This window comes from Caloenas nicobarica, chromosome 1 (genome assembly GCF_036013445.1).
Source record: "Caloenas nicobarica isolate bCalNic1 chromosome 1, bCalNic1.hap1, whole genome shotgun sequence".
Lineage (NCBI taxonomy): Eukaryota > Metazoa > Chordata > Aves > Columbiformes > Columbidae > Caloenas > Caloenas nicobarica.
In genome coordinates this window covers 185,676,060-185,700,009 of record NC_088245.1, presented here as the reverse complement: position 1 = coordinate 185,700,009, position 23,950 = coordinate 185,676,060, and the positions used below count along the sequence as shown (strand labels likewise).

The 23,950-nt window shown below is 38.4% G+C and overlaps 1 protein-coding gene across 4 annotated transcripts in view; it reads left to right on the top strand.

The window, feature by feature from the left end:
* RCBTB1 (RCC1 and BTB domain containing protein 1) overlaps positions 1 to 23,950 on the top strand; it is a 26,432-nt gene continuing 2,482 nt past the window's right edge. Inside the window, exons 1-11 of one of the 4 annotated variants that reach the window (XM_065630795.1) lie at positions 1 to 181; positions 6,345 to 6,495; positions 7,335 to 7,485; positions 7,959 to 8,125; positions 10,785 to 10,943; positions 12,011 to 12,118; positions 13,244 to 13,386; positions 16,416 to 16,606; positions 19,971 to 20,097; positions 20,604 to 20,755; positions 21,437 to 21,567. In XM_065630795.1, coding sequence (XP_065486867.1) covers positions 6,352 to 6,495; positions 7,335 to 7,485; positions 7,959 to 8,125; positions 10,785 to 10,943; positions 12,011 to 12,118; positions 13,244 to 13,386; positions 16,416 to 16,606; positions 19,971 to 20,097; positions 20,604 to 20,755; positions 21,437 to 21,567 — 1,473 coding nt within the window. In that variant the 5' untranslated portion in view covers positions 1 to 181; positions 6,345 to 6,351. Of the gene's footprint in view, positions 182 to 6,324; positions 6,496 to 7,334; positions 7,486 to 7,958; positions 8,126 to 10,784; positions 10,944 to 12,010; positions 12,119 to 13,243; positions 13,387 to 16,415; positions 16,607 to 19,502; positions 19,630 to 19,970; positions 20,098 to 20,603; positions 20,756 to 21,436; positions 21,568 to 23,950 lie in introns of those variants that run through there. The other 3 variants (XM_065630703.1, XM_065630888.1, XM_065630976.1) reach the window with 3 other exon arrangements.

Here is a 23,950-nt window from a genome sequence, read left to right as displayed (position 1 = left end):
GCTACTCGGCGTGCGGCGCGCGCGGCGGGGTAGGCGCCGGCAGATTGTAACGGTCCTAACGGCTCTAACGGCCGTGACGGCACCGGCTCTGCCGGAGGGGCACCTTGAAAGAAGCGGCAGCGCCCAGCACGCCGGGCAGAGGGGCCGCAGGGAGCCTGCCGGGGGATGTCGCAGCGGCCGGGTGAGGAGCGCTTGGCGGGGCAGCGCGCAGGGCCAGGTCGGTGCCCGGCAGTCCGCGGGCTGGGCATCCCCGGCGTGGGGCTGCGGGCTCCTCCCGCCCCGGGCGGTTCTGTCGGGGCGCTCTGACGGCGGCGGGGGCGGGAGCTGTCGGCGGTGGGGAGCGGCTGGACGGAGGTCACCGCGGAGGCCCCGGCGAGGGTCTATCAAGCTGGTGCTAATCATCCGGATGGGGAAAGGGTCCTTCTCACGTCAGCAGGGCTTGCTTGGGCGTCGTTGTCCGAGTGACTTTCTCTTGGTCTGCCCGTGAATTTCTCCCACAAAGCTTTGTGCAGCTCTCTGAAAGTCTCTCTTCCTGCTTGGCACAGCTCACAATATTTTCTTACAGTTGTGTGTGTGGTTTGGTTTTTGTTGTTGTTTTTGGTTTTGATTTTTTTTTTTCTGATTCATGGTGTTTCAGTTCATCCTTCCCTTTGTTGTCAGCTTCCTGAAGGCTGACATCTAGCTTACTGAAAAAGCAAGGCTCTTAACATTTTTTTTCTCCTCGCTGGGCTTTATATAAATAATTAGTGTTTCTTCAGTTTTTAATACCGTTCTAAATTAACTATTAAAGGAGTATTTACTTTTTTAAAGGAACTTTCAGAGTTCTAGTTTAGACAGTTTAAGTGACCTTTCGGAAAGCATGCTGTTGTATACTGACAAAAGGTAAAATGGGCTTATAATTGTTTAAGCTAGGGGTGGGGTCATGAGAAAAAGGTCCTAAACATCCTAAATGGAAATGGTTTTGGAGCACAAAGTTTTTTAGGAAAAAGAGTGATTGGAAGATGCAGTGATTCTTTGGAGCCTTAAAATGAATGTTTTCCTTTGAATACTTGTCTCTGTATGCATTAGAATAAAATATAGATATTGCTTTAGAAGATGTCTTGAGAGAATAGGTTCAGTAAATTGCAGTAATTGCTCAGATTGATTGTGATTATAATCTTGTTATGGTGGATGGATGACTGTCATCCTACTCTAAGGGGTTTTTTTCTGTATGGTTAAAGCAGTATCCTGGTTAATAGTATTAATGTACATAGTGCTTCTTGCTTGCTTGTATCTCTTTCAGCTGCTTACTCAAAGCAAATAGGAGGTCTGGTTGTGAGTTCTTAGATCAGCACGTTTTTGTTTCCCTGTATTACTCATAAAAGACATCCAAAAATAAATCACGCAGGGGTTTGAACACAGATTTTGTCATAGAAATCTTGCCTTATGTAAGGTCTAAGGAAAGTAAGGTAAGGCACGTGATTTCAGGGAGTTCAATATCTTTTTGTTGGCAGGGAGAAAGCCGCAATAAAATCACTTGGTTCACACATCTGATTAATGTCAACAGTATGTATGTTTCCCTGTTTTTTCTCAATACTGAAATATGACATTAAAAAACAAAAACTGGAGAAAACATGAGGGAGATTAGCATGTCTAGAATTTGACTTTTCTTGCTTGAGGTGTACTTAAAATTAAAAAAGGATCAAGTGTGACAGACGTTTCTTGTTGTTCTAAAGCCAAATATCCCAGCTTTTGTGTTATCACTGCTGTTTATAATTCCCGTAGACAATTAGGAGAAGTGAAGGCCTGAGCCTGCAGTTTCTTTCTGTGCAGGAGTAAGTCTGCCGAGCTAGAACAAACTGCAGCATTGGAGCCTGAGGAAAGAGTGAAACAAACAAACGTACAATTGTGTTCAAATAGTCTTTACAAATAAGGGATAGTCTTCAAGGAGTTAACTATAGTGTTTTGTTGCAATGACAATTGGTACTGTTTCCTGGTAGGATGTCATATTTGGCTATTGTTCTCTGCAGCATGGATTTGTTTAGCTGAATTATAAACTCTGTAAAATTTTATTTGAAATCCTTTAACAAAACATTTTTTAAACAGTTTTTGTTTTTTAAGATGAGGATTCATGTTTTCCTCCATGTATTGCTGAGAATCAGCCTGCATGCTGCTTATTTAGAAAGCAGACTAGTGAGAAGTTGAATGCATATGCAGTAGTTTAGCATAGAACTTTTGAAGGACTTCTGTCTCTGAAAGCATGTGGCTTTTTTGTGAGCAGATCTAGATTTTTTCACTGTTAGTGACTGCTCCAAATTCAATTTCTCTTTATCACAATATGTAGCCGGTTCAGTTTCCTTCTCAACAAGTCATCCTTTTTTGCGTATTTTTAGCCTCACTGAAATTCAAACAATCATCTTTTGTTTCTGTTCCTGTTTGCATACAGTAATTGTTGGATAACTTCAAAGAGGTCAAAGCAGTTAGAAGAGGTGGTGCTGATATTATAGAAGCTCCCTCTGCTGGTTAGTTCTGCAGCAGAAATAGAGCTGCATGGTGTATAGTTGTTTATCACTGAATCATGCAGCAGAAATGAAAAGATAGTTAAAAGCAGTGACATGTGGTGTTTCTAAAAGCAACTGTCTACCAGAGCACCAAGTTTAAGCTTATAACTTTTATAGTAATAATTTTTTAAAATTGCAATTAACTTAAAATCTAGATGTTGATATGTAAGTGACAGATACTCCTTAAAACTGCTGCTGCCATGTTGCATGACAAATCTAAATAATAGCTTGAGAGCTAATATATTGAGACAGCTATTTGCATACAGATTAAAATAACTTCATTACTTTGGACTCCATCTGGTACATGTGCTACTACATGGCTCTTACAAACTTTCAGTTAAGGTGTAGTGGTTGCATAGTATGTAATATAGCAGAGTCCAGTCTATATGTGATTATCAGGAGAAGTAAACAATAAACTTAGTTCTCTTACTGATGCAGTATGGGAAGGGTGAGAGGACACTGTTTCTTTGTGGAGCTGCTTGCAACAACATGACTGAAGTCCCTAGATCAGCCTTCTCTAGCAAGGATTTGCCCAGAAGAAAGTCTGTGCAAGCCTTTCCCCCCATATTCAGGCAAATGTTGCACAAGGATGAAGTTCGAATGTGATTCGTGTGAGAGGTCAGTCACAATATTGCAGACTGTCTACCGTTCTTAGAAAGTGTACAGTATGTTGCAGGGGATGCTAAAATTAATTTGGCTTCTGTTCTGATAATGAGTTACTTTACTGACATCTCTCCTTTACAGTACTGTATATAAGTATGTATTCCCCAAATACTTCTTTTTCCACTATAGACCTTTTTTTCCCTCCTGTGACAACTAGAACTTTTATTGGAAAACTAGGAAAGTGGCTAAGGTGGTTAATGAATCCATCTTTAGAGTGGAAAAAGGTGATGCTTGTGCCTAGGTTGGGCATTTCTGCAGAAAATGGAGAATAAGTTGTTGAAACAGCTTTCTATGCACAGTTAAAGCTAAGAAACAGTAGCCCATTTATAAACCCTAGAACTTTCAGGTTTGTATGTTGTGTCACTCATTTAGAGAGGAGCATAAACAAAAATAGCTGCTGTTGCTACTGTGAAAATGTTGCAGCTGAATGATGATAGGTACTCCAGCAAATGGCAGCATTTAAGGACAATACTTAGTATCTGTAGAGGATGGGAAAAAGTTGTATGTTTGGAGAGAAACAATACACATTATATAAAAGGCAACAGATGGTTTATGTTGTTTGGTTGGTTTTAAGGATTTTTGTGATCTTTTATTGGTTGCGAAACCTGAAGATAATTTAGGATTGTGATTTATTAAAGAAACTAGCCTGCCAGTGGCAGATGAGTTGTCATTAAAAACCTTTTAGGGAAAACTCTTGAAATTACTTTGAAGGATTGTAGTGACAATTCAAATTGGAAATATACAGCATTGTTTTAAATAAAGCAGTGTTACGTCTGTCAAAAATCATAAGGTTCTTCGTCTGTGAATGAAGTTCATTGCTCGTGTCTAATCTGGAAAGTCTTGTGTGCTTGAAAGCTTTTCTTTTGTTTACTGCTATTAGTTTGTCTGACAAGATATCCAGTTGAGCTTTGAGGTATGGAAAATGCAGTGTAACTCACATAGATTTTGTCCGAGAGTTAACTGAGTCGTGCAGTAGTGGAGAATAAGTCAAGAGGATTAAAGACCTAGTGCAAAGATCAGTAAGGGAGAGATAAAGTAGCACATTTTAAACCAGTTACCTTTAGAGTAGAAAAGGTTCTCAGGGTGCTGTAAAACTTGTTTATGTTAATTTATCAGGACATGCTCCATCAAAATAACATTTGTCTTCATGTCTTAAAATTGACAGGATGTGTTGAAAAGAACTTCAGTGAAGAAAATATTTTTCCTAATGTCCAGTTTATGAGGTGTTTGTGCCCTGCCAATTTTATATTCTATGGGCAAAGTAAATACATGAAGTTAGAAGGGACAATTACTTGGTCTGCTCAAAAGAACAAGTCATTGCTGTCTCCTTTTAATCGATTGACATTGTCATACGTTAGAAGATTTGCCAAAGTGAGGTAACAAATCTTAGCAGCTAACTAGCCTGAGTTTATAACTGGACTAGAAAGTAAGAAGGCTTAAATGCATTCAAATCTGTTTAGCTGTGTAGAATATGCTGTGGTCTTGGCATCAGGTAGACTTCAGAAGCTCTTCTACAAATAAGTCTGTTGCAAATATGCCATCTGGAGACTTTGGGTGTTTTCAAGACCTGCTTCAAATATGAAATGTAGAGTGAAGTCAGGCTCTTGGTGAGAGAGGTGCCTATAGAGCAGAGCTGAGTTTGTTGGAGCAAGGTTACAAAATCTGGTAAGGAGACAAGTCTGGTGTTTGTTTGTGTTGAGGTTTTTTGTACATGTATTTCCACTGTGACTTAAGTGTTTCTCAGACTTTAAAAAATAATAATAATAAACCCCTTCTTCCAAAAAACATCTGCGCTGAACAACCTGTATTTTAGGATTAACTGCTGGTCTTGAATAGCTTTCTGAAGCCGTGTCTTGGCTGTCAGCACAGTTTTGAGAACCAAGCATCAGAAGCAAAGAGGCTGTCGTGTGTTCTCACTGTTGTTCATATCTGATACCCAGGCATCATCAAGAAGAAGCCTGACTTGAAAGCAACAGAGCAAAGAATAGGGGGATGGGATAGGGCTAGAGCAAACAAATGAAAAGAAAGAACTAAATGTTGATGAGAGGATGGCATCTGAATAGAGACTGCATTTCTTACCCATTGAATGGTTCCTTAGCTGCATTTTTTTTTTGTTAATGGTTTATTGTGATTTGTATCGTGTCACTGACATTCTGTGGAAATCCCCACCTAGTGCTTTTCAGATTTCACAAAACTCACTGATACCCTGAGCATGGATCATAGATTGTCAGTGACAGAATCCCTTCAGGGTATGAGTAATGTTACGGTTTTCATGTGTGGCATTGAAAGCCTAAGTAAGCTCTGTAGGTTTGTGTTGACTGTCAGCTTTGTTCTTGAACTGGTGCAACTGCCCTGAGGAAACTGGGCAGAATAAGTATTGTGGAAGGATGGATTGTATACATGTGTTCATTGACAGATGATATCTATACCCAGTCATGTTTCCAGATTTTGGTGTGGTCCGGCTTGTTTCTAAGTAACAGATTATGACAATTTCACTTAATCACTTTTTTCCGATGTGTTTCAGTGCTTAATTGTATGAATGCATGAGTTTATCTCATGCTTTTGTGCTCTCACAAATAGTTTTTGACCATAATAACTGTTTTTGATTATGCAAGACGTGGCAGATTTGGGTCATATGCACAACAGCCCCAGCTTTGGGGTTTTTTGCAAGATTCACATATACATCAACAGCTTGCTTACATGGCATATATAGGTTGTAAGACTACAAAGAAATTTCACAAGTGAAAATTTTATAAATGGGAATTTCAGTTGAAATCCCCTCTGAAAATTCCTTCAGAAATCCACTCTGTCACCAGTGGATATTTGCCAGATCACAAGCTTTTAATAAGTTTGCTTGCAGAGCAGCAGATGTTCAGCTCTACTGAACTGTATGGTTTACTTAAATATCCTATTAAGAAAAGATCTGTTCTTCAAATGTCTTACCAGTGACTTGCTATTTGTTCACCTTAATACATGGAAGTATGATTACATATTTCATATAGAATAGAATGTTATACTTTCAGAGACACAACATGTACCTTTTATTTAAAGGAAATTATCTTATTGCCTGTTGGTGAAAATGCAAAATAGGCCTTTTAATAAACTTTTGTTTTTATTACAGCAATGTCATCTTACTTGTAGAAACATCATGACACACAGCAGCATCATGGTGGATGTAGGAAAGTGGCCAATATTTACCTTACTGTCACCTCAAGAAGTAGCATCTATTCGGAAAGCATGCGTATTTGGTACCTCAGCCAATGAAGCTATATATATAACGCACAATGATGAGGTAAGGCTGTAATAAAGCGGAGCATATACTCTACAATTATCTGTTTTCAGAGTCCACTGAATACTTGCAAATTAATAGGTTCTTGAAAGCATTGTGTGAAATTTGTGTATTTCAAAACATGTTGGATTTAACTTGTAATTTTTTTTTTTAGTTTTGTATGGGGACAAAATAGATGGAGTATTTAGAAAACTTACAAATGACAAAGGCCAGGATGGATTTCATGCACTTTTGAAGACAGTCAGAATTCAAAAGAAGTTGTGGTAGCTTGAAATTAAGTGCAAGCGCTCCAGGTATGAAGATATAAAATGAGGTTATGGCTCGCTAAGTAACAATAAAGCAGAAGATTATCTGTGGATTTTGATTATTCAGAAACTCAATGCAAGTTAGCGTTGTGCTGCTGAAAGAATACAAGCTAGAAGTTCTGGGATGTGGTAATGGGAGGGTTTCTTGTGAGAATGGGTTGAGTAGGATTTTTTTTTCTTTAAGTCCTGTCAAAGCTGCCTGTAGGATGAGCCTCCCAGCTGTAGCTGCTCTTTACAAACTTCTTTTAGAAAAAGGCGGTGTCTTCCGCTTTCACAGTTTAATACTTTTTCTAGTACAGTTCCTGCAAATGAGAAGCCTGGCTTCCACGCCTGCACAGATCTGAAGAATTCAGACTCGTTGCCTTCTAAAGTGTCCCCATGCTGACTTTTGAGCTTATTAACTTCCATGAGGGAAGTCTCCAGCCCTTAAGAGTTCATGACAAAACTCTGGCCTGCCTTTGTGAAGACCTGGATATTGCCACATCTGTGCATACCTGACTATACATCACTTGAAATTAGTTTTTGTCTGTTTTTCAGGTATTTGTTTTTGGACTGAATTGCAGCAATTGTTTGGGAACTGGAGATAATCAGAGCACAATAGTACCAAAGAAATTAGAAGCCTTATGTGGAAAGAAGATTTCCAGTCTCAGTTATGGAAGTGGACCCCATGTTGTACTTTGCACTGAAGGTAGAAACTTAACATTTAGTATAGAAAGATAAGTTACTGATTTTAAGTTCTACTTACGCTTAACAAGAATGGATTAAGGTATAATGGTATTAAGTGGGCAACGCACACTAAGGGGTTCTCACTGGTCTTAAGTGGAACTGAATATATTCTGTAATAGGTAAATTAAATATCTGTTACATTTCCATTATGTTGCAACTGTAGAGTTTTTCTCTATAATTTATGATGTGCTAAGCCTTACCTGTGCACTTTCATGTATTTCCACAATACATCTAGAGATTATACTGTGATATATACATATAAAAGTCATATACAAAGTACATAATTTTTTTAGTATACAGATGCTTCTTGTAATAGTTCCACAATTTGTTACTGTCCTTTCATTTTAATGTCAGCATTTTCCACTTTCTTAGAAATCTGTCTATCTTCCTTGAAATTTTTGGTGTTTTTTATCACAAACTTGAATATTTTTGCAGATGGTGAAGTGTATGCTTGGGGGCATAATGGTTACAGCCAGCTTGGGAATGGCACAACAAATCAGGGCATTACTCCTGTTCAAGTTTGCACAAATCTGTTAATAAAGAAAGTGGTGGAAGTAGCCTGTGGCTCTCATCATTCCATGGCGCTGTCATTTGATGGGGATGTAAGTTGAAACCTGTTCAAATCCCTTAATCTCCTTGAAATGAATAGTGCAGATGACCTTGCAGTCTGAAGTTCTCTGTTTCTCTACAGTGTAGTTACAACATAACCTTTTCTTCCTGCTGCTTCAAAGTAGGGTGTCCTTTTTAAGAGCGGACTTGAAAACAAGTTAAAAAACCCCATACCCACAAACCCCAACAAAAAGACCCCAACCATAAAAACAAGAATAAAAAGCTAGTAAACTTTTGTGTCTTTTCGTTTGTTGTATGTCTCACAAGGATGAGACCAGAAAGCTGTGATGCAGGTGAAATAATGATTTGTAAGGTGCAGAATCTAACTTATTTACTTGCAATCCTGTTATTTAAGGGGTATATTGAGTTATTTGTACTCACTGCTAGCCTTTAGTCTGTTTTTTGTAGTCTTCATGATCTCCACACTGGTACTGTGAAAGAATGTTGCTCTGCACACCTCTGAATACATTTGTGTGTAGCCAGTGAAAGAGCATTTGGTTTATATCACAGTCTCCTTTATGCTGTTGGTTTACATGACTTAAGGCTATGTGTCATGAGAAACAATTCGTTTCCAGTTAGCTAGATTTGACCAGTGTACGTGTGTGTCTGATTTGAGTTGCATATTACTGCATGGAGGAAAGCCTCGTTTCAGCTCTGCTTTAACAAAAGAAGAGTTCCAATTTTAAAACCTTCATAACAATGAAAATAGAAACTACAATTCGTTCTGTTCTGGTAATCTGGCCATGTTTGTTGATTCAGTATGGAGTCATAGTGCAATGGTAATACAAAGTAGCAAATCAGTATTTTGAGGGTAGGAAGGAGACATTGTGTTAATTTAGGTGATCTGTGTTGTATCTGAAAGGAGAGTGTACACTTAGGAAAGATGTTTCTGCTGTCATGTTTGACTTGGCTAATCTATAAAATTTGGTTTACACATGGGAAGGCAAGGATGTTCATGTACTAGTTAAGGTGGTGGTACCAGCTGCTGTGTGTTAGCTGCTTGTGATGGCCATGCTGTCTGTTGTAATAAATGTAACATGCTTGAAATATCAATGGAAGGGGGGAAGAATGTTTGTATTTGCCATGGAGTTGATATTTTCAGCTCGCTCATCTTTGTGGCTAGTTAATGTACTATAAATCCATCCCTAGTGTACCTTGCAGTAGCTTAGTCTGTTTGTGCTCTGAGGTTTTATCTTTACCGGAACTGATTATACTAAAAGCAGAGAAATATGTTGAGTAGAGTTTATTTACAGAAAGATTTAGCTGCAACGACCATTGTGACTTGATATATCTAGAGTTTCAGAGAGGCGTTGAAGTTGGAATTATTAGTGGAAATACTTGTCATGATTTATTTGTACAGTTGGTTCAGTGCAATTTTAATGCAGTGCAAATTAAAAAAAAATAATGATAGACTTAAAAGACTGCAGACATTTGTGCTTCTCTGAGAGGGGAAACTGATTAATTCTTTGGCATTTTGATTTAGCTTCTGAAATTCTCCACCTCAATTTTTTCCATGTCATTGAAATTAAGATATTTTATAGAGCATCTTCAAATATTATGTAGGATTCAAAGAACCAGCAAATATAAGTAACAATAAGCGAAGGACTTATGCTTTCTTTTGTTCATATTAGACATGGTAAATAAGTTGTGTTGGTGTTGGTTTTGGATGTTGGGTTGTGGGTTTGCGTTTTGTTTGTTTGGTTGGTTTTTTGTGACAAGGGAGGTGTTTGTTTCTAATGGTCGACTTTTGGTTTGGTGTCACAGTAAGCAGGCAGCTTCTGGCACCAAAGGGTGTGCAGACTTCACATTAGGGTCTCTGTCAGTGTGCTTCTACTGGCTAGCATGTCCGTGGCTGGGTATTTCTAAGAGGACAAAACTGTTTAACTGAGTGAAGCACCATCGGATGAACAATCAGAAATAGTCTATAGGTGTGTATACACATAATAAAAATTGAATGAACTAAAAATACAAAGCTATATATTTTTTTGGTAGCAAACTACTTCCCTGTTTTCTGGACTTCTAGATGAAAAGAACCAATATTTTTGTTTTTATTATTATTAGTTTGCCACTAGCAAACTTTGAACTGGCAGAGATGGTGCTTTTTTGTTAAGGCCATTGTGTAAGAGAGTTCTGCTACTGTGAAACATAGGCTGACAAAACCATCTCCTTTCATAGCTCTTGAAAGACATAAAAGAGGTATGATGAGAATCCAGAAATAACCTGGTTTAGAGTTCTACGAAGATAACTGAAAAGCTGTAAATTGGGGAGTTCAGCCTAGGAAACAAGTGACATTTGATCTTGCATTCGTTTTTCCAACATCATGGATGTATTATATGAAGACAGTCCACTCACTGTGCTCTTTTGTCTTATAGTCTGACTAATATTTATATGGAAATATGTTCCTTTTGTTTCCTCTTGTAGTCAGATGCTCTGGTTCTGTAGCAAGAAGCTAAAAAAAGAACTATGTTCGTATTTGCTACATCAGTCCTATTGCTGTTTATAATTTTCAGCTGCTGAAAATAATTTTAAGCATTTTAGCTTGTTAAATAGGATAGTTTACCCAGTCTGATGCTGACTACAGTAAGATTATAATTTATTACTATAATTCAGACTTATACTGCAACTTTTTGTTTGTTTGTTTTTTATGGACAGCTGTACGCTTGGGGCTATAATAACTGTGGTCAAGTGGGATCTGGATCTACAGCAAACCAGCCAACTCCTCGTAGAGTTTCAAACTGTTTACAGGGTAAAATGGTAGTTGGCATTGCTTGCGGTCAGACCTCCTCCATGGCTGTAGTAAGCAATGGTGAGGTAAGCATTGCTGCATTCTCACGTTCTCTCTCTCTCTCTGTTACCCAAATTTATGAGGTTAATGTCTGAACGCGGAGAAATGCTGACATGGCATGTTCAAATTATAGGGTTATATTGATAACTTCTGTGAGACCATTTTAAGGAAAACTCTGCAATTAACTGGAGATACTGTCTTTACACTAAGCATTACTTCTTATGCTAAATGCTGTACTGGAACAGAATTCTTACTGAGTCTGCAACTGCAAGAATTTGAACAGTTGTATTAAACATGTCTGTCTTCCTTATTTCAGTAGATTGTTTAACATATGTCTTTAATTAGACTTTTTGAAAGCATGCACAATTAAATAGTTAGTCTTTCTGCAGGAATACACTGACTGATCCTGGTTCTTAAGCACATTGCTTAATTGCCAGCAACAAAACCAAGCTTTTGAATGTTGCCCAAGTGTTGTGCAACTGTTCTGTTTCACATGTTTATGGTGCTATCTTGCTTCTAGGTATGAACTGTAACCTCAATTTTACTATATTTCACCAAACTCAGAGTGTAGCATTTCTTTGTGACTGCAGGGACTATAAAAGTCCCTGAGGTTGAGATGAGATTTCATTGTGTATACATTTGTCTTGATGTGTCCACAATAACAAAACTAAAGGAAAAATTAGTTTAAACTAATCCTATAGCTAATCAGCTGATCACAACAACTAATTTATTGTTTTCTTTAAAGAAAGAAAGAAAAAGTAATAAGGAGAAAGGAAGGTGTAAAAGTCAACTAAAATCTTCTGGCTATGGGAAATATTTGATATACTGTTAAGTTTAGTGCAATATTCCTAGTAGTTCAAACACAAACATATTTTAGAAAGCTTTTTTAAAAGGTGAATGCAGGATTGAAAAGTTGAATACAGTCAGTCATTGCAGTATATTTAATATCTTTCTGCCTTCTCTATATTAATCTTGAAACAGTGTACAGTTTTTTAATAAGATGTACATTTTTTACTTGCTCTTGATGCTAAGTCTTAAATGTTTCGTGCTTCTATAGAGCAGTGGTTTAATTTTGTTTTCCTTTTGCAATCAGGTTTATGGCTGGGGTTACAATGGTAATGGTCAGCTAGGTCTTGGAAACAATGGCAATCAACTAACACCATGCAGAGTGGCTGCGTTACATGGTGTGTGCATACTCCAGGTATGTCTAACATACAAATGAAAATGCATTCATGTTGCTAGCATCTGCTAAAACTGTGTCTTTGGAATCTTATACCTGCTTCTAGATTTCACAATTCAAACATTGAATTTTTTTAGTTCCTATTTAGGCATATAGGAGGTGCAAGTAAGCTGTAAAATACTTGCTTTTGTAAATGTTCTGAATTATTTAAAGTTAGCTAGTGTAACTGTAAGTAATGTTATGAATACAAGTTGCATCTTTGTTACAAAGATGAATGAATGACATGCGCTAGGCAAAGACAAGAAATTAAGGGGAACAAGATGTTCAAATTAGAATCTACATTAATATTCTAATTAGCCCTTCAGAAGTAGCTCCATGAGGGTGGTGAAGCACTGGAACAGGTTGCCCAGAGAAGTTGTGGATGCCCCATCCCTGGAAGTGTTCAAGGCCAGGCTGGATGGGGCTTTGAGCAACCAGGTCTAGTGGAAGGTGTCCCTGCCCATGGCAGGGAAGCTGGAACTAGATGATCTTTAAGGTCCCTTCCAACCCAAACCATTCTATGATTCTGTGATAAGTAAGGGGAGAGGGAAAATGAGAGTCATGGGTGTCGGCTTGGTTGTTTGGTGGTTGGGCTTTTTGTTTGTTTTTGGCTAGGTTTGTTTGTTTCCAGCTAAAGAGTGAAACTAAAAATTGGGATTTCCTGGGTTTTTAGTAAGGTTCTGTGGAGTTTCATGTCATAACTTGGGTTGAACGGTTGTTGGCTGTTGAACTGCAGCTCTTATAGTTTGTATAGTATTCTAAATATCAAATTCTGAAAGTATCTCAGAGTTGCAAGACATGGTGATGATCACTGTTCTTTGTGTGAAGAGTCTGCAACTGAAAGCAAGTAAAGGCTAGCGAGACTTTGCAAGAGCACAGTAAATTATTTAGTAGTAACCAATGAACATTAATAAAGCTGGGACTTTTCCGGTACCTACAGTTAATGGATTTTGTGCTCGCTTTAAGTACTGAGAAATAACATATTGTAGTGTTAAATTAAGAATGCCCGAGGTATTTAACATCAGCTAGAGTAAGGTAAAGTGTGCGATAATTTTGTTTGTCATCTCTCTTTTTGTTTAGTAGTAATGCTTATACATTTACTTACAGATTGCCTGTGGCTATGCGCACACACTAGCACTAACAGATGAGGGTTTGCTCTATGCCTGGGGAGCTAACACTTATGGGCAGCTGGGAACTGGCAATAAAAGTAACCAGCTAAGCCCGGTGCAGATCATGATGGAAAAAGAAAGGTAATCTTGCTGAAGCTGTTTCTGGATTTGTAAGTCTGAGCATGTGTTATGCAGTCTCTAGCACTGGAAGCATGCATGTGTAGGGCTTGGTGGATTGTTTTCCTATTGCTAATGTTACAAGCATAGGAAAGGATGGTATCTTACTGTTTAATATAGACTCAGTGCTTTTTGTGATCTGTAATGATTACTGAAACTAAACATACTTTGTGCTTACCTGATACTGAAAGATAATGAATGACTATGTTAAGCTATTCTAAATATGGTTCCTTTCATTAAAAATTTGGAGCTGTGAAATTGGTAAGCCAAGCTTTTAAGCTATATTGAGGCCTACGTTAAAAAAAAAAGGGGAGTGGGAGGGGAAGGAAGCACCACCTTTATAGAAGTGACACATGAGGAGTAAACAACTTTCTGAAAGGCTGACAATAGCCAACCATCTGAAAAGAACTAATTTGCAACGTTGCTAGAGCTAGGGGCAGATAATACCACCTTTATCAGTAGTACCAGTTACTACTTTGTAGCTTCTTAGCTTGCTAAACTCATAAAAGAATAACCCTAACCCTTGTCCACCCTCTTTCAGCACCATTGTCATCCTTGTATTTGGGATGGCTCATTTGCTGTTCACCTACAAACTTGGACCGCAGTCCTGTTCTCTGGACCCATGTGTATGCCTGTAGATTAATGTACTTCTATTTGGAAACCTCAGTCTATAAATCCCTTAACCTGTAAATCTCTTAATTTATAATCTCCTCTTAACTAGGAAACACTTGTGCTTGGTTTTTCTCCTCCGTTTCTGAACCGTCCTTCAGGGAAGTCATTCCTTTTTTTTCCTGTTTCTCACACTTATCTTTAAATTAAATGCTGCACAGTACTGAGATTATTTAAGAGCTTAAAAATGGTTGGAGGTAAAGAAAAAAGGAACGATCACAATAGAAACCACTGAAGTGAGGCTGGCTTATTTGTGAAGGAACTGACACTAACCAAGCAAAATGAAATATCGTTTAAAAAAGAAATGGAAGAGAAATGTGTAAGTTTGCAAACAGATCGACTTTGTTTTCTTAGCGATTTATTTCTTTAGTGAACTAAGAGGAACTGTGCATTTAGAATTGTATGTGAACTCAAGCATAGGATTATATTAAAACAGGCATTTGTTCAATGACTGAAGGAGGGAGAAAAATATCATAGAACTTCTGCTTGGAATCCGAGGGAGAGATAAGTCACTCGAACTTACTCATCTTGCTTGACTGGGCACCCTTGGAAACAGTGCCATAAGTGGGGGAGCTGTCATTTCCCATGAAGCATATTAATGCTGCTTTTCCTGGTCCTTTCATTTAGATAACTCTTTTGTCATTTGTATGTGATGCTGGTGACATTTGACGCTATCTTGAAGAATAGTGCACATATAGCTTGTAAGGAACTTTTGGACTTTGTGTTAGCTTGGAGGAACAGTTATGAAGGCCAGCTTCCTGAATTTTGATGCTAAGTATGTGTTTAACATGTTATCCTGTACATGTACTGTAAGTATACTGTACATGTACTATACATGTTATAGTGCATGTTCTATTATGCTTCTTAAGTATAGTATAGTTAATCTAAAAATGAGAATCTGTTCTGCTAAGGCAAGTTTGGGGAAGGACGTAGTTTAGGTACATAGCTATGATGGACAAAAGTTGTTCCTAAAATAATTTTTTTATAGTGTCTCATGTAAAGGTGCTGAAAGATTTCAGTGTTGCATGGAGGTTCATAAGTTGATGATGGTGTAAAATAACCCAGTAGTTTTTATCTGCCAGAAATTGTCGATACATATACTGAAAGTGATTGTAGATTCTTTGTGTTTTACCTTGAAATAATTTTTGCACCTAAAATGTGGGCTTTGTGCTGAAAAAGCTTTTTGCCTAAAAAGATAACTCTTCATGGATATTATTCTGTAAAGGAATAGACATTTTGATATGTATATTCTTAGGCTGCTTGGAAAGATATTTATTTGTCCTAGTTGATCTGTTTCTGGCACAAAGGCATGAAATCCTCTGCTGCATTTTTAACATGGAGGAAAAACAGGAAAGCATAGCTTTTATCTTGAACTAACACTAGAAGTTCCCCTAGTTTTCACTTATCATGTGAACAGAGACACTGGAAAAATCCTTGTGGTCCTTTTAATGGAAATGCAATTCTTCTCAGTTCTTGTGATGTTTCAGATAGCAAGATAGGGATTGTGTGAGCAATGGGAGAAGAGAATAGATAAGTGTGCATGAGCAGCTCTAATATTTTAAGGAACTATGTGAGATGGGTGAAAATACTGTATGGACTTTATTTTAAAAGCAACCATAGCTCTTCAAGAATGTGGAGTTAAGTGCACGTTTTCACCTATCCTCAAATGAAGCACTGCCCATATTCCATGCTGAATTTCAGTTTTGAGGAAAGGAGACTAACAGCAAAATAAGAAGTCAGAAATACAGGCAGTAGGTCAGACTTCTGTCTACATAAAAAAAACAGCTTAAAGGGTTTCTAGAAGGGTTTGTTAATAAACAGTTAATTGAAAAATGCATAGAATCTTAATCTCAAAGTAAGAGAGTTTTTACAACTTCTGTTTGAATGAAGTTCTGAAATATGCTCTGCAAGAATCTTAGTAGTATAGCTTTGCTGGCTGTTCCCTAACTGGAAATTTCAGAAGCTCCATAAGCATTTCTTCTTGAGAATAACTGTCTGATGTGTATTGGTTTTAAAAGGAAAAAACAAAACTTCATTTTTCTTCATCCTTTTCCCATGGTTATGAAAGAAAAGGGGGAATGTCAACTGATGAGAATGACATAATTAAAGCAACATCTGATTACAATAAAATGTACAAGTGATCTGAAAATGTCATTGCAGTTTTTAAATAGCGATCCATTCAAACTATCGCATTCATGCAGGACAAAGAAAGAAATACAGGAGTGTAGATGCGTAGTTTTGTTGGCTGTTATTTTGGTGAAGTATTTGGAAAGTCACTTGATTCCTTACCTGTAAGCATCTTACAAGGTTTTTTCTGTTTGCAGGGTTGTGGAGATCGCAGCCTGCCACTCTGCTCACACGTCGGCCGCCAAGACCCAGAGTGGCCAGGTGTACATGTGGGGCCAGTGCCGTGGGCAGTCAGTGATCCTTCCCCACCTCACGCACTTTGCCTGCACTGACGACGTCTTTGCTTGCTTTGCTACCCCCGCCGTTATGTGGCGTCTTCTATCAGTAGGTAAGAATAGGCTGCGATCTGGCAGCCAGCACTATAATCTCTGTGTGCGTTTGTAGTGATTAGTACAGGTTACAACTTCTGTGGCAGGATGGTTTCTGCTTTATGGAGAAGCCGCAATTAAAAGTAGTTCTTTTAGCTAGGTGTTTTTTTTTTTTCTTTTGAAGAAAGCAGTCTACTTCAGCAACCAAGGATCCAGAGTAGGGTTAACAAGATTGTTTGTTTGCCAGTATACAACTGGAGAGAACCCTGTTTTACCACTGCACTGTGTATATTGTATATTTTTTCTTGATTATCTTTAATTCACATACTGCTAATTCTTATTTGACCCTAAATATGCTATAAAGTGCTTATCTTGTACTTCCTTGAAAACATGAAAGTGTTTTCATGTTCAAAACATGAAGATGTTTTCATCTTGAATCTGCTGCTTCAGTTCTCAAGATCATTTAGGATGTCTTACTCTGTTTCCATATTGTCAACAGATCCTAATTTTGTTAGGCCCTGTACAAAATTGGTTTTGTGGAGGGAATCACATCCTAAGGAACCTTTTTCCAGACTCAGATCTTTGCATGTGGCTTGTCCTAACCCAGCTTCTCCAGCTTAACTTGTCATTTAGCATGCTATCTCATTTATAGAGGAAAACTGAATAGTTTTACTGAAGAGAGAGTAGATTAGCTTGGAATGATCTGCTTCTGGGTAAATCCAAGTCTTGTTTTATCCCACTTCTCACTTTCTCCATTTTGTAATCCTCTGGGATATGTGTTAGTCTTGCCCTCTGTAGAGGTCTGGTGGTTGTCCAGGCCTGTTGCCTTTTGTTAATGGTGAAGGCTATTTAAATGACATCTCCCCAGTTTCAGTACCTTTCAAGTTCCTGATTTTTTTTTTAAGTATTCCAAGACTGAGTATAACAAAGAATTTGAATTTTGTTCCTGTATTTTAATTCCTCTTGGCCTTTGGGCCACTCTGATATTGATAATCCTACTTACTGAGTATTTAAATCAAAAGCATTAATCCTGGGGGCATTTTTAATCTCTGTTTTCCATATACATTTTTCCTTTCCCACCTTTTTTTATTCATACAAGGTTAATGTCGTGGTTTAACACGAGCTAGCAATACAGCCACAATAGCCCCTTGCTCACCCCATCCTCCACCCCCCCAATAGGGGAGAGAATCAAAAGGGAAGGGAGAAACTTGGATTGAGATAAACACGGTTTAATAAAATAACAAAATACTAATACACTACTAGTAAATATATATATAAAAATAGAAATAAAAGATACTCAAGGCAATTCCAAACGAACTCCATCCACAACTGAGCAGCCAGTCCCAGCAAGCCACACCTGGTCCTAAAGCCGATCCTAGAGAGAGAAAAGAGAGGAAAAAGGCAGAAAAGCCCAGAAGCCTCTGCAAAATGGCAAAAGGTCAGGCTATGCGTCCCGCACCAAAAACTCCCCCGGCTCCAACAGAAAGAGCGAAGAGAGGAAAGAAAGTGGAAGAGCCAAACGGAAGGTCCCAACTCCTTAAATACGAGGCATGATGCTAATGGGATGGAATACTCTTATTGATCAGTCTGGATTCACTCAAGTTCTACCCCATCTCTGCCCCCCTTCCTCGATGCCTCATGCCTGTGGGCAGAGCGCTCAGAGTGTCCCTGGCTCTCAGACCAGAACAACTGAAAACATTAGCTCTGTGTTATCTCTTGTTCTCAAGCTAAGTCCAAATAATGAGCATGCTAGCTATGAAAAAGAAAGGTTTCTAACTGCATGAAGAAAATTAACCCATTTTCAGTCAAATCAGCACAGTTAAAAAAACCAAACCGAAACACAAACAAGCAAAAAACAACAAAAAACCCCACAAAAACCACACACAAAACCAAATAAACACACACACACACAAAAACACCCTTTTTTTTTTCCTTAGTGAGCGCTAACTCTGCATAAAGGTTATTGTTCTACTTCCAGTTGTGATGGCTGTGCCAAAAACACGAATCAGTCATTCAGGATTGGCTGTGGTGAAATACAAATCTGCAGCCTTTTTTGAGGAATGAACTTAAGGTATTTGGAGTGAAAGTTGATCTACTGCATAGCTTAAGCTAAGCTGATGACCTAGAAAAAAAATCACATGAGCAAATGGAGGGGGATTGGAGCATGGTTTAGTTAGCCCTGATGAAGTGCAGGTTCTGTGGATGATCCATGGAAATCAGAGGAGTGTATGGTCTTTTGTGGCACAAACATGGCTTATCTGTTACAGCAGTTTGTTATAGCAGTATTTTTTTTTTTAAATACAAAGGAATTTAGCTGTCCCTAATGGTGAAAAGTAGTTTGTGGATTATATATGGATGAACAATATGCAGTCCTGTGGGACACAGGAGACAGACCACATCCCATTATAGTGGAAATCCACTTTTCCATCCTTTGCTACTTAGAAGCCACGTGTTTTGAAACACACTTTTAAGATGAATCAACAGGCTTCAAATAGTGGGTTCTATTAGGTTTTCTAAAACGTCAGGGTTCTTGCTTTAGCACAAGTCTTCACCAACTTTGTGCCGCAACTCTTGTATGATTTCTAGAGACACAGAATGGAACCTCTGAGGGTACCAGTGCCATAGGCCTTAATATAAAGAACTGTAATATCTCAGCTTTAACCCACTTCCAAAATTGCTGAAGTCCTATGTCCTTGGTTGTACCAATAACATAGTATCTACTGTCATTCTTCTTCAACTGCTTTTGGATTTTCTTTTGTCATAACTGACTAATAAACTGAGTATAATGATGTCAATGATAGTTCACGTTAGTGAGCCCTGGAAAAGGCCTTAACAGACAAGCTGCAGGCACAGGCTATAGCCGATCTGCCAGCACAAAAAAGTGGTCAACTGATGTTGTGTTTTCTTACTATTTAGGCTCAGATCACACCATGCCAGTGCAGCTGAAGTACTGTACACCCTGTCTCAAGTGAATTGCAGGTGATGCTGTAGACTCCCATTACCTGCAGTTTGCAGAGCTGCCCCAGCACTAGCAGTGGGCTGCCAGGAGGCTGGCAATTTCATGGGTGCTGCCCAGGTGGAGAACAAGAAAGGAAGTTCTCCAGGTACTTTCCTTGGTGCTGTGCTACCTCTGCATAATGAGCTGGAACAGGAACTGCTGGCCACTGCTGCCTGTAGCTGTTGTGGAGTAGTCCTTGCCAACAGGAAATGGTGTTGGATTAATTCATGCTTCCCATTTCACCGCTTAAGCCAATAGAATCCTGATACTGACCTATTTTCCTTGAAATGCTCTTAGTTGAGCTGCTAGCTTTCATTAGTGATGTGTATGTTCCATTTAAGATGCTTAACATGTTTGTTTTGTTCATTTTAAAATTGTCTCTGCAGAGCATGAAGACTTTTTAACAGTAGCAGAATCTCTGAAGAAAGAGTTTGACAGCCCAGAAACCTCAGACCTAAAGTTCCGTGTGGATGGAAAGTACATCCATGTCCACAAAGCTGTTCTGAAAATCAGGTAGTGGTCACGTTTCACAGCTTTCATTTATACAGAATAAGCTCTTCGTATTGCATCTAAGGGGGGTGGAAAGTAAGGGGTAGGGAGGGAGCCCTAAACCATCTATATATCCATAATCACTTTAAACGAAGTGACTGTAAAAGGAGTTGAATCAAAACTCTTTCTTAAAATAGTCCATATTCAATTTTGTCTTAAAATGGTCCATATTCAATTGTCACTAAGCCTATTTGTTGTTTCCAGGATAATAAATACCGTTAAGTTGATCTGATTGTAATGTATACACAGACGTTTCTGTAGCTTAGATCAAATAAGAGTTTTATCTTAATGCATAAGTGTAACAATGCCCACAGTATTAGGAAACAAAATGTGGACCACTGGCTGTGATGGGGTATGGTAAAGTATTTGTGAACATTGCAGAGTGTACCAAATACCTATTTCAGGGGGGCTGTAATGTAATGTTCATGTGTTCTTATAATAGTGTTCCAGATGATGTCTTTGTCTCTTAGGTGTGAACACTTCAGAACCATGTTCCAGTCATACTGGAATGAGGATATGAAGGAAGTGATAGAAATAGACCAGTTTTCTTATCCTGTGTATCGTGCCTTTCTTGAGTACTTGTATACAGACAGTGTTGACCTTCCGCCTGAAGATGCAATAGGTATTGCTTATGGTCCAATTATGTTAGAAAGCAGCATCTGGAAAAACTGAGACAGGGGATGCAGAATAAATGTATTAATACAGGCTTCTAGTCCAGCCTGTGATGCATTTTACTGGCGATTGACTAAGCTGTCTTTAAAACATGGTTGTAGCAAACTTACTACAGCAAAAGTGGTGCATATTTAGAAATAAACTATGAGCAGTATTTTCAAGCTTGGGAGAGAAACTATTTCTCTGGGTTAAAATACTTGCATATTTTACTAAATTGGATCAATTAGTGTTTAGGATAATACGAAAGAATTTCTGTAGATCTAATAGGGCAAACTTGGACAGCAGAGCAAAGAGCAAGCTGTAATTTAAGCACAGATTTTTGTAGTAATAGCTTTTTGCTTGTGTTGTGGTGCTTGTTTCGTGACAGTTCCACTCTCGTAAGCAGTTAGGTATGCAAATCAGTGGAACAGCTTGCGTATTTAGAGATTAACAGGAGGTAATAGAAGGCCTTTCTTCCTCTGTAAAGGTAAAATACATTTTTCTGAATAGTGACCTACTTGCAAAAAGTGTGTTGTAGACATATAGAATATTGCATACAGAAGACAGATGCAACCTGTACCCCAGGAGCATAACTTTGTTGGAAGAGCAGAGACCATAACATCTGACTAACACAATTGCATTTTAATTGCAGGGCTTTTGGATTTGGCTACTTCATACTGTGAAAATAGACTGAAAAAATTGTGTCAACACATTATCAAGAGAGGAATTACTGTGGAAAATGCATTTTCATTGCTCTCTGCTGCTGTCAGATATGATGCAGAGGTAAATTTCTAAACTTCAATCTTTTAAATAGGTGGTTGCTTTCTGACTTAAACTGTGGTGAAAAGCAACTGGTTATATTTTTCGTGTAAACTCTCACTATCAGATAATGCTGTTTGCCATTTTAAGAATTTGAGAATATTGGACTGATGAAATCTGTATTTGTCATGAAAGAGGTATACTTTTTTTTCCATATGCCAGTGCTGGGAAGGTGAACTAGTACAGAGATATGTAAAGATGACTTAAGTCCCAGGCTGAGACTCAGTATCTGTAAATGTTTGCGTTGCTTAATTTCATGGTAAAAGGTTATGACAGTGTGCCAAGCTTCATGAGTTACTATTTCTGTGGGGAAAACAAAAAATTTCTGAGGATCAAAACACTAACTCTGAAACAAGGGAAGGGTTTAAATATGAAGCAAAACACATAACATTATGAAAAGCAGTATTGTAAGCCTTAAGTTACTTACTTGTAAGGTTACGTGGTGTGTGTGATGTGATATGGTGGTAGGTTTGGGGATTGAGTGCATTTGGGTTTTTTGGTTGGCAGGGTGTTTTTTTGTTGTCTGCTTTTTTTGTTTTATTTAGCTATAGTCAAATACACTTTTGTGGTGGGTTGACTGTGGCTGGATGCCAGGTGTCCAGCAAAGCTGCTCCATCACTCCCTTCCTCGGCTGGACAGGGGAGAGAAAATATAACAAAAGGCTCGTGGGTTGAGATAAGGACAGAAAGATCACTCACCAATTACCGCCAAGGGCAAAACAGACTTAACTCAGGGAAATTAATTTAATTTATCGCCAATCAAATCATAGTAGGATAATGAGAAATAAAACCAAGTCTTAAAAACACCTTCCCCCACCCTTCCCTTCTTCTTGGGCTCAACTTCACTCCCAAATTCTCTACCTGCTCCCCCACGCATTGCAGGGGAACAGGGGGTAGGGGTTGCAGTCAGTTCATCACCATCTCTGATGGGCTCGGCCTTGGTCAGTGGTGGGTCTGTCTTGGAGCCGGCTGGCATTAGCTCTATTGGACACAGAGGAAGCTTGTAGTAGCTTCTTACAGAAGCCATCCCTGCAGCCCCCACACTACCAAAACCTTACCATGCAAACCTATTAGGAATTTTCAGTCTTCACAGCATGCTAATGAAGTGGCAGGATAAAAACTGCTTTGTGGGCCTAATAAATTTTGAAGACTGTGTGAAACTGTGTGAAAAGGGAGAAAGGCTAGTGAAACTTCCCTGCTGCATAATGTCTGATTTCACTACTAGATCACTAACGTGCTGCTTCATGAACTAAACAGAAGTATTCCTGGGCTTGCTTTGGCTCTTTGTGTTCAGCATAGTATCTGTGCATCATGTTTGCAGCTTTGTGATTTGTTAGTTTTTAACTGGCTACTTAAGCTTGTAAAGCAGTTTTAGTACTCAGTAAATCAACTCATTCCTTTTTCTTGTACTTAATATCCAGCAATTGGCATGCAGATGTCCTAACTTATTTCAGAGCCTTGTTCCATGTTGCTTGTTCGATATACCTTACCCAAAGGGCTGCTTTAGTGTCCGCATTGTGGCTTCAGCTCTACTGTGAATAACGATTTCTTTGGGAGTTAGTGGAAAATAGAAAGATTTACATATTTTAGCCTTAGAAGATTTTTTGCAGGATGGGTCCTCAGTGTGTGATTTATTGCACTTGTGAAGGGTAGAAGAAATCCAGTTGCTATGCCTTGGTGGTACCTCGCAACCTAAATGAAGTTAGAAATGAAGTTAGAGCTGTAGGCTTAAATGCAGTGCTACATCATGGAGATAATGGGTAACACCAAGGGTTTGGGTTTTAGTAAAAAGCATTTTTTATGTGCAGCAGTGCTAGATGGGGGCTTGAAATAGCCTGGGTGATGTAGTTCATTGAAGGGACTGTGTGTCTGAAAGACAACAGTTAGAAGAACCCGCTTCACTATTTTAAAATACCTCCATGACATGAAACTCTCCTATACTTCCTTTTGGTGACTGACTGAAGTGGGTACAATTAGGTCAGGTCTGGCTTCTTATTGTGACTTTAAAAATAATCATTGGATGTACCTTGTGCCTTTATCCACTTCAGTCTATATTAAGTACAGTTTGCTGGGAGCGCATCCATCTACAAATGAAATGCAGCCTTTTCTTATGCAGAATTTTAAATTTTCCAAAGTTAGTTACTAATACTACGTTACTTCTGTTTATTGTACACTTCTGTTGCATTGACTTAGAATATGTTTTTTTAATAAAGCAGTGCAAAATATTGTAATGTGTATGATGTAATTTTATTTTAAATGCTAGTTCATTCTGTTATGTGAAAAACCAAACCAAAACAAAAAAACAAACTAAACCCTCAGTGTTCAGTTCTAATAAGTTTGTCTTTTTT